This window comes from Mustela lutreola, chromosome X, assembly GCF_030435805.1.
Source record: "Mustela lutreola isolate mMusLut2 chromosome X, mMusLut2.pri, whole genome shotgun sequence".
NCBI lineage: Eukaryota > Metazoa > Chordata > Mammalia > Carnivora > Mustelidae > Mustela > Mustela lutreola.
The window spans coordinates 80680120-80700083 of record NC_081308.1 but is presented as its reverse complement, the minus strand read 5'-3'; the positions used below and the strand labels follow the sequence as shown (position 1 = coordinate 80700083).

The 19964-nt window shown below is 36.0% G+C and overlaps 1 protein-coding gene across 9 annotated transcripts in view; it reads right to left on the bottom strand.

The window, feature by feature from the left end:
- DIAPH2 (diaphanous related formin 2) overlaps positions 1-19964 on the bottom strand; it is a 1001991-nt gene that overhangs the window by 721431 nt on the left and 260596 nt on the right. For all 9 annotated transcript variants that reach the window (XM_059156886.1, XM_059156884.1, XM_059156888.1 and 6 more), the window contains 2 exons: positions 3315-3389; positions 3162-3231 (listed from right to left, as the gene is read on the bottom strand). In XM_059156886.1, the coding sequence (XP_059012869.1) occupies positions 3162-3231; positions 3315-3389 (145 nt within the window). The remainder of the gene's footprint in view (positions 1-3161; positions 3232-3314; positions 3390-19964) is intronic.

The following is a 19964-nucleotide window of genomic DNA, read 5'->3' as shown; positions in this document are numbered from 1 at the left end:
AGCCTGATGCAGGACTCGATCCCAGGACCCTGGCATCATGACCAGAGCCAAAGGCAGATGCTTAACAGACTGAGCCACCCAGGGATACCCTGATATGATTTTCTTAAGTAATTCTACTTATGTCATTGGGTCTTTCTAGAATTCATGGTTAAATTCTCCAATGTTTGTGTGGAAAATTAAACTGAACAAAAAGGGTAAAATGTAAAGCTCTTTTGTATACTATATGCCAATTAAAGAAGCAATAAGCCTTTGTATAGGTTTTCCAATACCATCTATTATCTTCCCCCTTTGAGAAGCTGCGCTACATTATAAAAGCTATGAACCCAGGTAAATGGAGCCTGGGTTTTGGTTAAGTGTCAGAGTGAACAGAGGAGACACCATTTTCATTTGTTTTCTAGGCTCAAATACAACCACAAAAGTGTGCACTATAAGAATGGATAAACGAATACCTAAAAGGCTAAAACTTCAATTTTCACTACATTTAGAAGGTATTTTCTTTGACCTTTCTCCCACAAAGTATTTCTAAGATTTCTTATGAAATGTTTGCTTCTTTTTAGTTTTAATGGTAAAAATCTGACATTTTCATTGATCAAAATTGTCACTACAAGTGTAACTTTTAGTTGAGTAATAAATATACGAATATTTTCATGGTGCCTAATTTAACTTCCAAAAGAATGGGAGGGGTAGAGGAGAACATAGCTAAAGCTCTTAAATGCAAATTTAACAGAGGTCATAAAAAATAATACATACAGAGACAAGGCCAAAATAAAAAAGAAAAGGAGGAGGAGGAGGCGATAGAAAAGAAATGAGAGACAAGATTAAAAAGAAGCAAAGAAAACAGAATGGGCAAGCATGCATAAAGGTGGCCAGCAGATACTAAATAATAAGGAAAGTAAGTGAAAAATGTACGTGTAAAACTAAGAGAGGATTACCATGCAATTACCAAACTTAATAGCTTTGAAAATCAAATTGAGAGTAAACTTGTTTAAATTCTCAAATTTTCATTTAAAAGTTAAAAGTAATTTCTAATACATAGGGACATACTGAAAATAAAAATGAAATAATGAAAAACCATCAATATAAACACAAGTGCAATATTTCAGCAATGGAAGTTAAGAGGCAATGCTTTGCTTTTGATCCTTTTATGATTCTATTAAAACATATTTGGTATAAAGGAAAAAAGTTTTTGAAGAAGGTAATCTAAACTCCTCGGGGCCAACAAATATGAAATTTAAGTTATTTCAGATGAAAGTTTCATGTTTTATGACAATTTATTCCAACATGAAGTGGATATATCACTATACTTTTTTTTTCATTCTGAATGTATACTTAATGCCTGTTGTTTCACATGCCTATAATTTAAGATTCACTATTTATTCATATTCTGAGCATTTATGTCCAGGATACTAACATGTCCTAACTATAGGTTAACCTTAATTTAGAATAATCTAAGTCATACCATCATGTGCTCAAAACTGCCAAACTCTTAAGTAATACTAATTATATACTCACATATCAACTATGTCCTATGGGAAAAAGCTCTACAGGAAATCTCCCTACTATGACTTTCTCTAGTGATGATCTTGATTACAGTTATTTAGTGTCCTATAAGCTATGAGAATTGACAATGCAAGTCAGTAAGAATTTAAAACAAAGGGTCCTACAGCTAATTTTACAGATGAGGGGACTTGACAGAAATTTCAAGTGATTTTCCAAAGGCCACTCAACTTAGTGGTAAAGCATGTACTACATCTCCCAATTTCTAGAAGTTGAGAAATTCAGTATCAATAGTGATAGAAATCTTCCCGGAAGAGACTTCCATGAACAGCACAATTAGCATAGTCTACACAAAAGCCTTATGTCAACTAGCAAGCATCTACTCCACATACAAAAAATCCTTTGCTGATACATGTGTGCATAATATATACATATATAAATCATACATAATCCCACAGGTTTAAGAAAGACTAACAATCTTATCACATTGTTAATAACTATATATTTATATTAACAACTATACATTTGGCCAGTTTTTGGTTACTGCTATAACTATTTCTATTAAATATTTTTAGATTATTAAAATTCCATCTAAAGACAATTATACAATTAGTGAATTAGTCAGTGGTATTTTACCTTAAAGGAATATATGTGAAATGTCTAATAAAGTACCAAAATTGTTTATAAAAAAATAACTACAGGGCGCTGGGTGGCTTAGTCAGCTAAGCGTTTGTCTTTGCTTCAGGTAATAATCCCAGGATCCTGGGACAGAGCCACGCAACAGGCTCCCTGCTCTGCAGAGTATGCTTCTTCCTCTGCTCCTCCTCCCACTCGTTCTCTCAATCTCTCTCTCAAATAAATAAAATCATTTTAAAAAAAGAAAAAGAATTAACAACTACAACTTCATAACCAGAACATGATTATCATTTTTTTAAGATTTATTAATTTAAGAGAGAGAGAGAAAGTGAGCGTGTATGTGTGTGCACATGTGTGGACGGAGGGGCAGCAGGATGGGAGAGGGACAAACAGGCTCCATGCTGAAAAGGAATCATAATGCAGGGCTCCACCTCAGGACCCTGAGATCATGACCTGAGCCTAAATCAGCTTAACCAACTGAGCCACCCAAGTACCCTGAGCAAAGATTATTTAAAACAAACAAACAAACAAACAACAACCTTGTCTAGAATTCAGAAAGTCACTAATATTGCAACTGGTATACATATACAAAAAATGCTTGCAATCATCCAAAAATGTCTTCTATATGCATCAACCCACAGATACTAATTGAACATAAAATAGAAATCTTAACCTTATAAAAGCAGTTAACAAACAAGTCAAACCATAGCTCTGAGTTTAACTTTTCAATGGAATAAAAACACTGTAAAAATGGTATTCAACATATAACATTTAACCATGAAAGGAAAAAAAAAGTAGTATCTAATTTGGAAACAGACTTCTGTGTTTCCATAATTACAAAAACCTACTAATAAACATACTGTAAAGCATAGTATATTTTAAATAATGTTTCAATGAAGTCTATAATTTGCATCATAAAGAACCTCTGAAAACTGAATAAGCACCTACTATACTGTCTGCTTCATACTTTCACATACTGTTGAACAAGTTCTCTCCCTTTGTGACAGGCAGAAATAAATACTACTTACCTTATTATTCATAAATGCTTTGAGGCACTGAATAAGTTTATACTGATTCTTCTTGTCTATATTTTCTTGCCTGAATAGAAGCAAAATAAACATGTTGTGCTTAAAAAATTCTAAATTTTCCCTTTAGTGATTTTTTTTCATGTATATTCTTACTGTTTCTTGTCCAGAAGCTTTTCCAGAACATCCAATAAGAGTCCAAGACCTTCATGGCCAAAGTTGTTAACCCAGCTATGAAACAAACAGAAAATATGTATTAAATTTTGTATCTTTAAAATATTAAATATCCAAAATGAAATGTTAATTTTCAAATCTGATAATTCTGTCTTTATATCACTTCTCATTTTTTCATTCTTCCATTACTTTAAGTATTGACTATGAAGATGACTCAGAGATCTTTACCTCAATGCCAGACTTCTATTCATATTTTAGATTGCCCATTCCATAGAACTGCTTTGGTTATTTTACCAGTATCAAATACTTAAGCTGATTTAAGCCAAATTTATATTCCCCTGTGTCTCTGTTACCCTCAGTCAACACCTCTTCCAATCTTCCATACGGTATTACCATATGGTAATAACACCACTATTCTCTGAATCCTTCATACCTGAAATATTTTCATAATTTTTTGATCTCCATCTTAGTCAACTTTGTATTTATTCTGTTTATTGATTCAACAAATATTTACTGAGTACCTACTAATTACCAGCCATGTTCTAGGAGAAAGAGACATAAAAGGAAAAAAAGAAAAAAGAAGCCTTTACACTCATATAGCTTACTATCTTAAAAGAGGGAGACATAAGAGAAAAAGGTAAGCAAGTATATAATAAAATGTCAGTGCTCTGGAGCTTTAAAAAAATTCAACTTTGATAAATCGAATAATGAATGCTAGTATGCTATTTTTTAAATATGTAGTCAGGGAAGAGTGATAAGGTGGCATCTGAGCAGAGCCTGCAAGGAAGTGAGAACTTTCACAGCAGAAGGATTAAGTACAAATTGAGTACAGAAGTGGTAGCTACTATGCTTGAAAGATACCAGGAACTGTAAGGAGACCTGTGTGGCTGCAGCGGAATAAGCATGCCTAAGGAATGGCAGAAAATGGGGCACCTGGGTTGCTCTGTGGGTTGGGCCTCTGCCTTCGGCTGGGGTCATGATCCCGGGGTTCTGGGATCAAGCCCCGCGTCGGGTTCTCTGCTCGGCGGGGGAACTGCTTCACCCCCTCCCCTCTCTCTGCCTGCCTGTCTACTTGTGATCTGTGTCTGTCAAATAAATCAATAAAATATTTAAAAAAAAAAAAAAAAGAATGGCAGGAAATGAAGTCCCATGTGTGTGTAAAAGCCTGGAAGACTGATCATACAGAGCTTCATTTGACTTTGTCATCCAGTCATGAATATTCCACTTCTAGAAAGACTCCCACACATTTCCCCTTTCCTCCTTTTCATTGATTCTGCAAACATTCTAGATTAGCCCTAGTTAACCTTTTCTTTAATGTGACAGGAGTCTTTCAACTAGGGTCTCTACAGCCCATTCTTTTCTCTTTTCATTTTACAAAAGGCTGGATTAGACTGCATTTAACCAGCCATATGTCCAAAAATTTCCTCTGGACTACCTAACACATTTCAAGTCCCTCAACCAAACATTCTGATCTAGCCTCCATCTACCTTTCCAGCTATTGAAAAAATGGCTCAAATATTCAGAATCAATTGCATCCACAATATATATGGAAACTTGTTTTAAACAAATGCTGCTTTAATTTCCATAATGGAAATGATTTAAAAAAAAAAATGGGCACTGTAATGGCCATTGGCAGCAAGCTACTATTAATAACAGTATAATTGGCAGCAATAACAGATAATTGGCAGCAAGCTACTATTCAATTAAGGCATGTAATCAACCAGTACCATGAGCTATTTTCTCTGAAGACTCTCCATAATCAGCGGGGTGTTGGTGGAAGAAAAGAAAAACATCATCTCTAACCATAACATGTCAGCAGATACCAGTAAATCACAATATACATTAGCAGCAACCTTAAAATAATAGAAATTCTGAATAAATTTGTATAAACAGCTCTTGGTATCTGCTTTGGCATTTAGGAAGATAAAATAATAAGAATTCCTTAAATTTAACACTTATAAATCATTTTTTTAAGATTCTAAATTTTAGCCATCTTCTTTTTATACCCAGTGGTATTAAAATTATTAGTTATTTCTTTCTTAGTCTAGGAAAGGGGTACAGGAAATATGATTTATATTTGTTCACTTTAAAGTAGTCATCCATATATCCCAGACTTCTTCAAATTGTGTACTTTATGATATTTTGGTTTTACTCAGTGAAAATTACTACTGGTCTGGGAAAAAAAAATGGGATGCATAATTAAGTCTAAGTGTGAGATTCAGGCCTTTTTAATTTTTTTTTTAAAGATTTTATTTATTTGACAGAGAGAGATCACAAGTTGACAGAGAGGCAGGCAGAGAGAGAGGGGGAAGCAGGTTCCCCACTGAGCAGAGAGCCCGACGCGGGGCTCGATCCCAGGACCCTGGGACCATGACCCGAGCCAAAGGCAGAGGCTTAACCCACTGAGCCACCCAGGCACCCCCAGGCCTTTTTTTTATTAAACAAGTAGGCAGTTTAAAGTCTTAGGAGAGTATTTTAGGCCAATGGGCAAAGGAGGCCTACTTAGAGTCTTCAGGACGTTTAGGACAGAATGGGAGCACCAAAAGAAGCCCATTACTAGAGGGATAAAATAATTATGCAGCATGTGCAGCATGATGACACTTGATAAGTTAAAAAGAAGGGATGCAGCTAACCATATCTTTTTTTTATTCCTTTTTCTCTTGCCAGCAACATTTTTCTTTCAGGCCCTAAATACTTTGTGGCCCCTAGCCAAATGTGATTTTCTCTTTCTCTCAGTTTTATTCTCTCTCTCTCTCTCTGCCACTCCATATATATATATATATACACACACACATATACATATATATATTCATTTTACCCAATACAAAAGTGGTCATGAAATGATGAAGCAGTTTAAAAACAAAATATTCGTTACTCTACATAGGTAAGAATTCTGATACTTCAACACCTCAATTAAGCATAAATCAGTAGTTCTCAAGGTAATCGCCCTAAACCAGCAGCATCAGCAACATCAACACCAGCTGGAAACTTGTCAGAAGTACAAATCTTCGCCCCCCACTCCACTCCCCACTAGACCCACTCAATCAGTAGCTCTGGAGATATGACACGGCAAAGGTGATTCTAATGTTCAATCATGTTTGAGAACCACTGACATAGAACACTGCCTTTCACAAGCAGGACTCAGGCTAAAAATTCAAGATTCCTTTATATACCCTCTCAAGCATACTGTGAACTCCTTCTGCCACAGGACAGAGATCAGGAATTCAGTCCAAGGAAGTATATTTGGTATATTTTACAGAGTATGCAATTTATCATGGGCCCTAAATTTGTAAGAGACATAGAAGCAGCAGAGGATAATAAAGAAGCAAACAGAATAAAAAATGGGGAAGGAGAATGATCTCTTAAAAATCCCATAACCACTCTGAAACTTAGGGGTTTTTCCTTTCTTTTTTACGATAAGATTTACAAATGGTAAATTCATCATTTTGACAAATGTATAGTCATGGAACCTCCAATAAAAGAAATATACACAACATTTCCATCACTCCAAAATATTCCCTCATTCCTTTTTACAGTCAATATCTTTTCCGTACTCCCAGTACCCTGGCAACATTTGTCTGATGTGTGACCCTACTTTTGCTGTTTTTAGAAAAATCATTAGAAATTGAATCATATAGTATGCAGGTTTTGTGTCTGGCTTCTTTCACTTAGCATGAATATTATGATATTTAACCATTTTGTTGCATGTATCAGTAGTCCACTCTCTAATTGTATGGATATACCACAGCTGGTATTTTTATCCATTCATCAATTGAATATCTTGATTGCTTCCAGGTTTTCATGATTATGAAATAAAACTGCTATAAACATTCACATGTATCTGTTTAAGTATATATTTTCATTTTACTGGGAAAACAACTAGGAGTAGAATTCCTGGGCGTCATGGCACATATATATTTCACTTATTAAGAAATTGCTTTCCAAAGTGGCTAACACTTGGCATTCCTTCAGCAAAGTGTAACAGTTCCATTTGATTCAAACTGTTCTCAACATTTCACATTGTAAAATTTTTTTTGAGAGAGAGAGTGAGAGCGTGAAAGTGTGCCCATGAGTGAGAGAAGGACAAAGGGGGATGGAGAGAATCTTAAGCAGGCTTCATGCCCAGTACAGAGTCCAAAGTGGGGCTCGATCTCATCACCCTGATCACAATGTGACCTAAAATCAAGAACTTAACCAACTGAGCTACCCAGGTGCCCCTCACACTGTCATTTTTTTTTTTAACTTTAGCCATTCTGAAAATTGATTTCAGATAAACTGAGAAGCAAAGTAGTAAAGTAACTTGCCAAACATCACTCAGCAAGGAAAATATCAGTTTTAGGGCTCACACCCATGTCTCATTCCAAAGCACGTATTTATTTTAAACATACCACTAGAAATTACTAATAGGACAAGAAAATGATTTTCTATAAAAACATCTGCTTGTGGCACCACCAATATTTCACTAAAGAAGAATTAGTGGTTAGTTCCAGAACTGCACTGAGATTGTATCTGTATCTATATATATCCTCTCTCTATATATATCTTATATCTATATCATATCTACGTTTAGACACACAAATATATGCTCTGCTTCATTTAATAGCTTACTTCATTCATTTAGGCAAGGTATTTTCAGCCCATGCTTTTACTGAATTTCAAAGTCCTAAGCTTTATAAGAAATCTACTAATACTGTTAAGGAAAGATAGCCAGAGATTCGAACTAAAACTTCCAACTGAGATTTAGATAAGGCAGCTTATTGAAAAGAATAAGGCCAGAATGTCGCTTACACTGTTTATTTTTTATTTTTTTATTTTTTTAAATAAGCTATATAGTTCACAGTTTCACATTTTAGGTATTAACATATTGGTGATTTTATGTCATTAAGTTACCTAAGTCAAAGAGTTGTCTTGACATACTATACATCTAAGATGATGTTTGTGGCCATTACTTGTGAGGGTGCCAGATATAACAAATAAAACACCAAACAAAGGGCGGCGCCTGGGTGGCTCAGTGGGTTAAGGCCTCTGCCTTCCGCTCAGGTCATGATCCCAGGGTCCTGGGATCTAGCCCTGCATCTGGCTCTCTGCTCAACAGGGAGCCTGCTTCCTCCTCTCTCTGCCTGACTCTCTGCCTACTTCTGATCTCTGTCAAAAACATAAATAAAATCTTAAAAAAAAAAAAAACACCAAACAAAAAGAGCAGAAATTTCAGTCAGGTCGATTCATTTATAAGTGAGCAAGAGGCCAGGATTAGATCTGAAGAATGAAAAAGAATACAGGAAGATTATCAATGGAGCAAGAGAACAAACCCACAATAGGGCAGTATCTTCTGAAATTAAGTATAAAAGGCTTGGCTGTATCTATCAGGAAGTCCAATATTCGGTCCATTGTTCAGGAAGTTAAAACATAAAGACCCTTCCACAAGTGTACTCAAAGTTCAGGAAAATATCCCCCCACCCATCAATGGGACATGCTGTAAGACCACAAAGTGGCATGTTCAAATGTGTAAGTTTTAGAAAAAGATCTAGAACCAAATCCCATCTCTACCAGATTCTAGCTGTGTTATTTTTAATCAGTTATTTAAACTGTCTAAGCCTGTTTTGTCATCCTCAAAATAGGGATGAAAATAGTGCCTATACCCCCTACGGTCTTTGTGACTATTAAGTGAATGTACATGGAACACCACAGTGAAACCTATATTAAACTTCTGAATGTGTTAAAAACCAAAAATTTCGCTGCTCTTTGAATGTTCTAGTCCAAATTACAGTATGAATTTTAGGCATAAATTAAAGACTCCTTTTCAATAATACAAAAACTTAACATTTCATCATTGAATTATTGAAAAGCAGCTTAACTTCTATGAAATATGTAAAAAAGTCTAAACAGACATTAAACTTTTCCCACTGATAAAAAATGATCTCATAATTTAAACACTTGATGGACTACCTGGCTAGCTCAGTTGGAAGAGCATACAACTCTTGATCTTGGGGTCATGAGTTTGAGCTTCACATCTGGTGTAGAGATTACTTAAATAAATACTTTTTTGAAATTTTTAAAATAGATACATAAATATTTGATACACTGCATCACCTGTTTAACTTGTTACTATTCAACTTGGCATATATTTATTTTTCATTACAGTTAGTGCTGGCTAATTCACATTGGAATAGACATGAAAATTATAATGGTTAAGAGGAAAGGAAGTGTGGAATGAGTCTATTTATAACTCGTGCATAATCCTGAAAAGGAATTCTACCAAAAAACATTAAGGTTCTAAAACAGAAGTCTATCCCAAGCCTACACAGCTTCTGAGGTTCTTGTTTTTAAAGGCCCCCATATATACAGATCAGCATGATCAAAGGGGGAAAAACATATTTAATAAATATACCAGAAGATTCTAAGAGAAAGCAAGATTTCTCCCCACTTCTAGCTTTCCAGGTCAAAAAAAAAAAAAAGGAAAATACTATAAATGTACCTATTGTATGACAGAATGAGATTCTGCTCTCTCACAAATACATGTAAAGGAAAACCCTTCACAGTTTCCCAAAACTTCAACTTTTGATATATAAATTGTAGATTCATATGTGGAATTATTTAGTTAAAGCTCATATAAATATAACTTAAGATGAGTTCTGTACACTCTATACAATACAGACATAAGAAACAGTGACGACACTTACATTGATGAGTAGATTGTCCAGATTCATGTCTGTCTTTCAAAAGGGTTAAAGCTAAAATTAGAAAGTTCTATCCTGAGTCCCATAAGCTGTAAAGGCAACTGGTCTCACATGCAGGAGTCCAATATTCGTCATGTCATCCCTTTATCAGCTTGTGCAGGGCTAAAGGCTAATATAAAGAGTTATGTGTGCTGTACAAAGGTGTTCTGTACAAAGGATTTGATTTCTCTCTAATGGTGTCCTATTCCCATGTGAAATCTCATACTACAACCCAAATCACCAGAACATCAATAAAATGAATGATAGCTTAGAGTTTCCTGGGGGAATTCAGAATGCTGGTAAAATTACAAGTCCAGAAACAACTTTGTTTCACGAAGACATTAAAGATTATTGTAAATGGGGTGTGCCTGGGTGGCTCAGTGGGTTAAGCATCTGTCTTTGGCTCAGGTCATGATCTCAGGGTCCTGGGATCGAGCCCCGCACTGGGCTCTCTGCTCAGCATGAAGCCTGCTTCTTCCCGTCTCTGCCTGCCCCTCTGCCTACTTGTGATCTCTATTTGTCAAATAAATAAATAAAATCTTAAAAAAATAAAATAAAATCTAATTTATGTGTTATGAGGATCGCTACCGCAGCTTTCTTTTGAGACCCACTGGCATGAAAGATGCTTCTCCATCCCTTCACTTTCAGTCTGGGTGTATCCTTAGGTTCCAAACAGGTCTCTTGTAGACAATATATGGACAGGTTGGTATTAACACATTCTAATAGCAGGAAATAGCTCATTTTATTTTTAACTTAAAATCAATTTAATTAACATATACTATATTATTAGTTTCAGAGGTAGAATTTAGTGATTCATCAGTTGTATACACCACTCAGTGCTCATTACTTGAAGTACCCTCCTTAATGCCTATCACCCAGTTCCCTCATCCCCCCACCCATCTCCCCTCTAGCAACTCTCAACTCTCATTTTAACACCAATGTTTCCAATGAAATGTTTTTGAATGCAATTAAAACCAAAATTAGATTATATATACTTATGAGAAAGAAAAAGAGTCCCAACGTGGTTAAGACCAATTTACTACTCAAAGCAAACAGTATCATACATTCAGCCCATGAATCAATAATCCCCAAATAGTAGCCAAGAAAAAGTATTTTCAGCATTTTTAAAGGATATTTGTTCAACTAAATCAACTTCATAAATACTTTCACTATCAACCTATACATCTATTAAAAAATAAAATGTTAAAAACAAATATAACATGGACTTGTATATGCTATGGCTATCTTGGTTTTATTTCAATAAAAACATATATATATATATACACACACTCAGTGTTGTTGATATGAAAATAAGTATGCTAGACATTGAGCACTTGAATGTCCACGGAAGATTAGGACATCATGGTAGATTAGTACATAACCTATCTCTGCCCAATTTTAATTATCTGTTAGATGTAGTACTACCATTTCCACCTATCTGGGCATATGACATTCACTAACCACATACTTCACCTGATTCATAGAAAAGTAGACTATGTTAATTTTCCAGCTCTGCCTCTCCATGGTTTTGACTTCAATGTTGAGCTAGATTATAATTCCTTAGAAAACACCAAAAAAGATTTCCATCCTTCTCTCTATACCCTGTTATTCCTTAAAAAGGGTTTTATCTGGCTGCATTTGTTCTCCCTATCAAGTCTCACTAGGAAGTTTCTGTTATTTCATGGTACTCACACATTTTCTAAGAGTTCCTCACAAAAGAGGAAATATGCATCTTTCTTGTTGCATACATTACATAAAAACAAACTTCCTACATATTTAGATCAAATCATAAATGTCTGAGTTACAAATAAAAATCTCCTGAGGGAAAATAAAAGTTCTCCCTCAAAAGATAAAAATTCCTTATTCATTAAAATCAATTTCTTAAGATCCCAGAAATCTATCGGAGATAGTCAAAATGGCTTAAATCCAAATCCATTAAATTGACCAACAGGCTACAGAACAAAGAATTATTTTCTTCGCCATCCCACTTTGAACGTTATTGTTAGAAACACATAAGAGACCGTCTTATTCCACAATAATGATGAAAAAAAATTTGTGAAAAATGGGAATGAAAATGAAAACTGAGTCTTCAAAGGGAAGGTGAAAGAACAGTGTAAAATATTCAAGCAAAAGCTAGTCATATTTCAAATTCTCTTCATATACTTGAAATTATCCAGATAATTACATTAGGACAAATATAAAAGTCACCTTTTTAGTAATATCACCAGTCAACTTATAATAACTTATAATAAAATGTTAACATCTACAAAAAAAATGTATTGGCTTACTTTCCTAAGCTAAGTAATCAAGTTAAAATTCTATCATGCACTCCATAGTGCACGTCCATAGGCCATCTAGTTAGTTTAGTGGAATTTTGTTAAAATGAATTTACTCCAAGAAATCACATTCCTAATCTGTAAACCCTGAAAATTAAACAGAGTTGACATCAAATTTAATTGTTGTAAGTAAAGTAAGAAGTCCTTTGAATGCAAGAAAGAAAACAGACAGACATACCACGCATACATTTCCTTTTTTCCCAAGCATGTTATACTTTCTGAGTACGATGAGTTGCAGAGAGGTTAAATGAATTTTCTTTCACTGTACCAGGGATAAGGAAAGTTGAAGGGTAATTGCTATTTGATGACTGAACAACAGAAATGTAACAGTCGTTCTCATCTATTAGCTGCAGTCCCAAAAACACAGAATTAAACGCTTATTATAGAGTGTAACTGCTGCATTTAAAAAAAAATCCAAAGAAATTTTGCTCAGAAACTTTGTTTTTTGCACAGGATAACTGCAACCAAACTAAAAAGAATCCTTTCTTTGGATCATCACTGTGCACGTCAAAAAGATCTTAGCAAGTTCAAATGTTTTGTTGTCTCAAAATGTAATCTATAATGGTAACCACTCTGGTCTTTTATTATTTTTATATAATTTAAAATTCCTTTCCCCTAAAACTGAAAAAGACAATGAAAATTAAGTGTGTATCTGTGTGCATGCCATGGTTAAAGATCTTAATATATCCAACATTTTTTTTTTCAAAACATACTCACTAAACAATGAATAGTCAGAATCATTTTTTTTTTTAAATCTTGAAGATTTTTATTTATTTATTTGAGAGAGAGAGGGCACAAAGCGGGAGAGGGAAAAGCAGGCTACCTGTCAAGCAGAGAGCCTGATGCTGGTCTCCACTCCAGGACCCTAGGATAATGAACCAAATCAAAAGCAGCTACTTAACCGACTGAGCAACCCAGACACCCTGAATAGTCAAAATCTTAAATAACATTGTATTAAACAATTTGGGAATTGTTAAGGCTTATCTAAAATATTAAGCCAAACATACTCATTATTTGTTCTCTTCTACAGTGATACAAACCACCTAAATAGAGCTGCCCTATGACCCAGCACGTACACTACTAAGTATTTACACCAAAGATACAGACATAGTAAAAATAAGGGGTACATGCACCCCAATATTTGTAGCAGCAATGTCCACAATAGCCTAACTGTGAAAGGACCAGAGATGCCCTTCAACAGATGAATGGCTAAAGACGACGGAGTACATATATACAACGGAATATTATTCAACCATTATAAAGGATGAATACCCACCATTCGCACAGATGTGGATGGAATGGACAGGATTATGCTAAGTCAAATAAGTTCACTCATATGTGGAACTAAGGAATAGTATGGAGGATCAGTGGGAAAGGGAGGGAAAACTGAAGGGGATGAGGGAATTGGAGAGGGAGACAAACCATGAGAGACTCCTGGAAGCAAACAGGGTTTCAGAGGGGAGGGGGGTTAAGGGATGGGGTAGCCAGGTGATGGGTATTAAAGAGGGCATATGTGATGAACACTGGGTGTTATACGCAAACAATGAATCATGGAACACTACATCCAAAAGTAATGACGTACTATATGGTGGCTAATTGAACATAATGAAAAATATATAAATCAATTAACAACAAAATCAAAGTAATAAACATGTACATGGCACATAGACAAAACCTATTTTACAGAACTATAATACAGTATAAAGTATAAAGTTCCCAAGAAAGAGAGAATAGTATAAAGTTCCCAAGAAAGAGATAACAGCTTTCTACATATTTGACCTGGCCCTCATTCATTTTCAGACAAATCTAGAAATATTGCTACTCCTAAAACATATACATTTACACTTGATAAGTCTTTCAGAACATATAAATTCTTTTTAAAGAAAACGTAATTGCTGAAGTAACTTTGGCTTTATTCAACATTGCCCACAGTTCCTTTTCACAATTGGCAAAGTTAAAAACCATAACAAACATTAACAATTTAAATTAACAACACTGTTTTGTCTTCATTTTACAAACATACCTCCATGGAAGAATGGGGAATGATAGGAGTAGTTTTACTAGTCATGAAATCAGGGTAAATCACCTCATGTTAGCGCCTTTATTTTACAAATGAATAAACTAAAGAATTTTAGTTATGCATCTTGAGTCATACCTTGATAATGGCAAAACTATGACTGGAATCCAGCATTTCTCTTTTTTTTTTCTTTTTAAGACTTTCATTTATTTGAGAGAGAGTGAATGAGCACAAGTGGGGGGTGGGGAGAAGGAGTAGAGGGAAAACGAGAAGCAGACTCCCAGACACCCCATTGAGAAGTGAGCCTGATGTGGGGATTGATCCCAGGACCTGGAGATTATAACCTGAGCCGAGGCAGATGCTTAACTGACTGAGCCACCCAGGTGCCCCTGGAATCCAGCATTTACCAATCCTTACATACCTCCCATTCACCTATATTATCAACAACTCATATAAAAACTATCAACTAGAACTGTGAGTATTCTTTTGGTTATTTTGCATATTGGATAAAAGCTCATATTATAAAAATGTCATGATTGTGTACATTTAGAAGTGAAATCAATACAAGTAAGGTTTTTAAAAATATATTTATTATGAATTCCATCAACAATGCAAGGAAAACTTTAGATAAAACATTAGATACATCCAAGAAAATACTTTCTTTCTGCTTCCCATATACCAATAAATAAAATAGTTACTTCTTAGGATTGATACAGAGCAGTATCATATTGTAACTCAATGCTGTGTTTCATAGACATACAGAACTATAAACACCCACTTCAAAATATAAAGAAATTATTAACTGACACTTGGCATGATACAAAATACAAATATTAGAAAGCACCTGGAGGGTGCCTGGGTGGCTCAGTGGGATAAGCCTCTGCCTTCGGCTCAGGTCATGATCTCAGGATCCTGGGATCAGGTCCTAGGTCAGGTTCTCTGCTCAGCAGGCAACCTGCTTCCCTCTCTCTCTCTGCCTGCCTCTCTGCCTACTTGTGATCTCTCTCTGTCAAATAAATAAATAAAATAAAATAAAATAAAATAAAATAAAATAAAATAAAATAAAGAAAGAAAGAAGAGAGAAAGAAAGCAAGCAAGTACCTGGAAAAAAAAAAATGGTGCCATTCAACTTTAATTTGGGAATTAACAGTCCTTAGTTACCTTCATGTACTTCCTTATACAGCATGAATGAATTGGTTGGCCACTTTAAGATAGCAATCTGATGGGAGTTCAGGACATACCACCCCAAAATACGGTACCCTAGGGAGTGAGTCTTGAAGATATTAAATATCTTTAATGAATCTTTAAAATACTAAAAAGTTTAAAGTGAAGGAATCAGAAAAACCTTACTCTCTCACCTATCCTTCTTTCCTGAAAGCAGGACATAGCTCAACCTTGTGAAAGGTACCCCTCCTGTACGAAGAGGAAGGAAGACATTCTTATCACCAGAGAGAAGGAATTTAGGGCCTAGAAGGCTGTATGAAAAACCTTGCTAAATGCTTAGCATCCCAGTTACTTCTTCATTGCATACTACACCTACACCAAAACTCTTTGTCTTCTCAATTCTTTACAAATTTGCTATTTCTTTGTCTGAAAGATACAAAAGATTCCTTCTCTGGTCACGGACTTGGGTCTTCACTCTCTTGTAAAGTTACCCATGTATATGCAAAAATTTAACAAAAATTTTACGTTTTTTTCTCAAGTTAATGATTTGGCAAGCATTTAATTTTCAGAGCCAATCAGGGAACCTGAGAGGTCCAGTAAAACTCTTCCCTCCTCTACACTTCCCACTAACTTTCTTAACACTTCTATCCTTTCTTCTCTGCTTCCCTTACTCACTTTGGCTTCCTGAATTTTAAATAAACCCAGTGAACTCTCTTTGCTGGACAAATCAGTCTATCAACTCACATCTCCACATGGAATGAGGTCTATACTAGAGTATTGACAATGGAAATGTAAAAACTACACAACAAAAAGGAACATTCATGCACTGTTCGTGAAACTGCAAACTGGTACAGCTACTGTGGGAAACAGTAAGGAGGTTGGTCAAAAAATTAAAAATACAACTATCCTATGATCCAGCCATTGCAATACGAAGTATTTACCTAAAGAAAACAAAAATATTAATTCAAAGGGATAAATGCACCCTGATGTTTATAGCAGCATTTTCTGTAATAGCCAAATTCTGAAAACAGCCCAACAGAAGATCTGGTATAGAGAAAACATTAAGATGGCAAAGAAGTACAGAGACTCTAGGCATGCCTCATCCCTTGAATACCCTAGATAAATAACAAATTATGTGGAACACCCATGAAATCGATCAGAGGACTAAGAGGAAAACTGCATAATTAGAAGTAGAAAAATGGCCACATCATAGAAGTTGGGAGCTGCAGAAAGTTGTGGGGAGTAAAGAACTGCAGGTACTGCAAAGGGGAGGGAGCCTAGGTCACAGAGAGAGGAGTGAGAGAAAAAGAGAGAGAAAGAGTGAAAGTGTGCTCAGGGAATTGCACAGGAAAAAGTCTTCCCCAAAACAACTGAAAAGGAGAGGCGCTGGCTACAGCAAGTTTTTAGGAACAGCAGAGTGAAAAGTCTTAAGTTTAGGAAGTCCACACCATCCACAGGGTTGTACCTGGCAGGCTTGGAGGTGCTCAGGAAGGGAAGAAGGACAGAGACCTGGGAGTGGGCAGCATGGTATAAGGATCTGCTGGGTTGCACAGGAAGAAACATTTTTCCTGCTTAGAGAGCATTTGGGAGAGGCAGAACGGTCTCTTGGGAAGGTGGGAAAGAACTGGTGGCACCAATATGCTGCCGTTCCCTAGTGTAGGAACAGAGATTTGAGCTGAGGGCAGCCAATCTTGGTGCTTTCTGCTGTACTTTACCATACACTCCAAACCACTGCATAGTCATGCAAGTGATTTCTGGGACCAAACACCGTTGGCCATAGCAAAATAAGACCCTCCCTGAGAGGATGAGTGTGGGTCCTCACCATGTGGATCTCTAAAATTTAGAGTACTAAAACCCAGCCATCTTGGACACAGGAAGAATGTAAGCAGGGATCTGGTAGAAGCCAGGGACACAAGAGGGGTGATTGCTGGCTCTTCTGTCAGGGCTTTCTGAGGAGTGGTGGGCAAGAAATTTCCACTCTGGTGATGAGAGAGCACAGCAATGCCATTCCTTACCCCCACCCCAACCGGTATCAGCACTAACTCATTTCAGTGAGTAAATCAGCACCAGGGAGGCCAGAACTGCATACAAGCCCCACCCACTTGTGCCCTGCAGGTATGACTCCCCGGAGAAAGTCTACCTTAGAATCAGTACAACAAACCCCACCACTAAAGATAGTACAAACCCCTCCAATGTACCAAGCCTACTGATAGATGAATACTGCAATGCATCAGCTCTAAGGGAAATAAGGCCTAATTTCATTTTTTTCTTTCTTTTTTTCTTTAAGATATAGCTTTTTAAAAAATTTTTATTAATTTATTTGACAGAGAAGGACACAGCGAGAGAGGGAACATAAGCAGGGGGAGTGGGAGAGGGAGAAGCAGGCTTCCCGCCAAGAAGAGCCCGACGCAGGGCTCGATCCCAGGACTCTGGGATCATGACCTGAGCCAAAGGCAGGCACCCAATGACTGTGCCACCCAGGTGCCCCAAGATCTAGCTTCTTTTAACAAGAAGACCAAAATAAAATTAGAATCTAGCTTCTTTTTCCCCTTCTTGCCCCCCAGAACCTCTTCTTAATATACCCATTACTCTCAAGACCAGAAATATAACAGGATACCCTTACAATCCCACACAAAAAAACAATGACCCAGAAAAAAAAAATTACAAGACCAAGGAATTCACTGGAAAGAACAGGAAAAAGTCACAGCCAGGGATTTTATCAATACAGATACAAGTAAGATGTCTGAACCAGATTTTAAAACAATAAAGATACTAACGGGGTTTGAGAAAAGCATAGAAGACATTACATAACCCCTTACTGCAGATTAGAAAAACTAATAACTAATCAGGCTGAAATAAAACATGCCATAACCAAGATGCAAAACTGACTGCATGCAATTACAATGAGGACACACGAAGCAAGAATAAATCAATGATACAGAAGATAAAATTATGGAAAATAATGAAGCCGAGAAAAAGAGGGAAAGAAAGGCACTGAATCACAAATGTAGACTTAGGGAACTCAGTGACTCCTTAACGTATAGTAACATTCCTAACACAGGAGTCCAAGAAGAAGAGAAAAAAGGAGCAGAGTGTTCATTTCATCAAATTAAAGCTAAAAAGTTCCCTATTCCTCGGAAGGAAAGAGATATTGAAATCCAGAGAACTCCCATTAAATTCTACAAGAGCCGTGAGAGATTGAAATCCAAAGACGTCTCATTAAATTCAACAAGAGCCAGCCATCACCAAGATATAATCAAATTCACAAAATACACAGACAAGGAAAAAACCTGGAAAGCAGCAAGGAGAAAAAAGTCCTTAATTTACAAGGAAGGACTCTTCAGGTTTGCAGTAGATCTGTCCACAGAAAAGTAGCAGGCCTGAAGAAAGTGTCATGATATATTCAACATGATGAAGTAAAAAAATATGCAGCCAAAAATACTTTATCCAGCAAGACTGTCACATGGAATGCAAGGAGAGATCGTTTCTAGAAAAACAAACACTAAAGCGGTTCATGATGACGAAACCAACACTACAAGAAACCTTAAAGGGAACTCTTTGGGGAAAAAGGGCCAAGAGCAACAAATACTAGAAAGGAACAGAAAGTATCACCAGAAAAACCAACTTTACAGGTAACACAATGGCACTAAATTTGTGTATATCAATAATCACTCTGAATGCAAATAGATCAAACACTCCAATCAAAAGATAAACAGGATAAAAATGGATAAAAAAACAAGACCCATCTATACGCTGCCTGTAAGAGATTCATTCTAGACCTAAAGATACTGGCATACTAAAAGGGCGGTAATGGAAAAATATTTATAATGGTAATGGATTCCAAAAGAATGTTGGAGAAGCCATACTTCTATCAAACAATGTAGATTTTAAACCAAACACACTAACAAGAGATAAAGAAGGGCATTATATAATAAACAAGGGGTCTAGCCATCAAGAAGATGTAACAATTCTAAATATATATGCCCCCAACATGAGAGCACCTAAATATGTAAATCAAATAATAACAAACATAATGTAACTCAATGACATTAACACACAATAATAATTAGGGGACTTTATCATCCCATTTATAGTGAAGGACAGGTCATCTAAGCAGAATAACAAGGAAATGATACCTTTGAATGACATACTAGGCCAGATGGACTTAGAGATATATTCACAACATTTCACATGAAAACAGCAGAATATACATTCTTTTGAGTGCACATGGAACATTCCCCAGAACAGATCACATACTAGGTAACAAATCAGCCTTCAACAAGTACAGAAAAACTGAGATCACAACACACATATTTTCAGACAACCCTAGGAAACCTATAAGTAAACCAGAAGTAAAAATTCAACAAGACCACAAATACGTGGACGTTAAAGAACATCC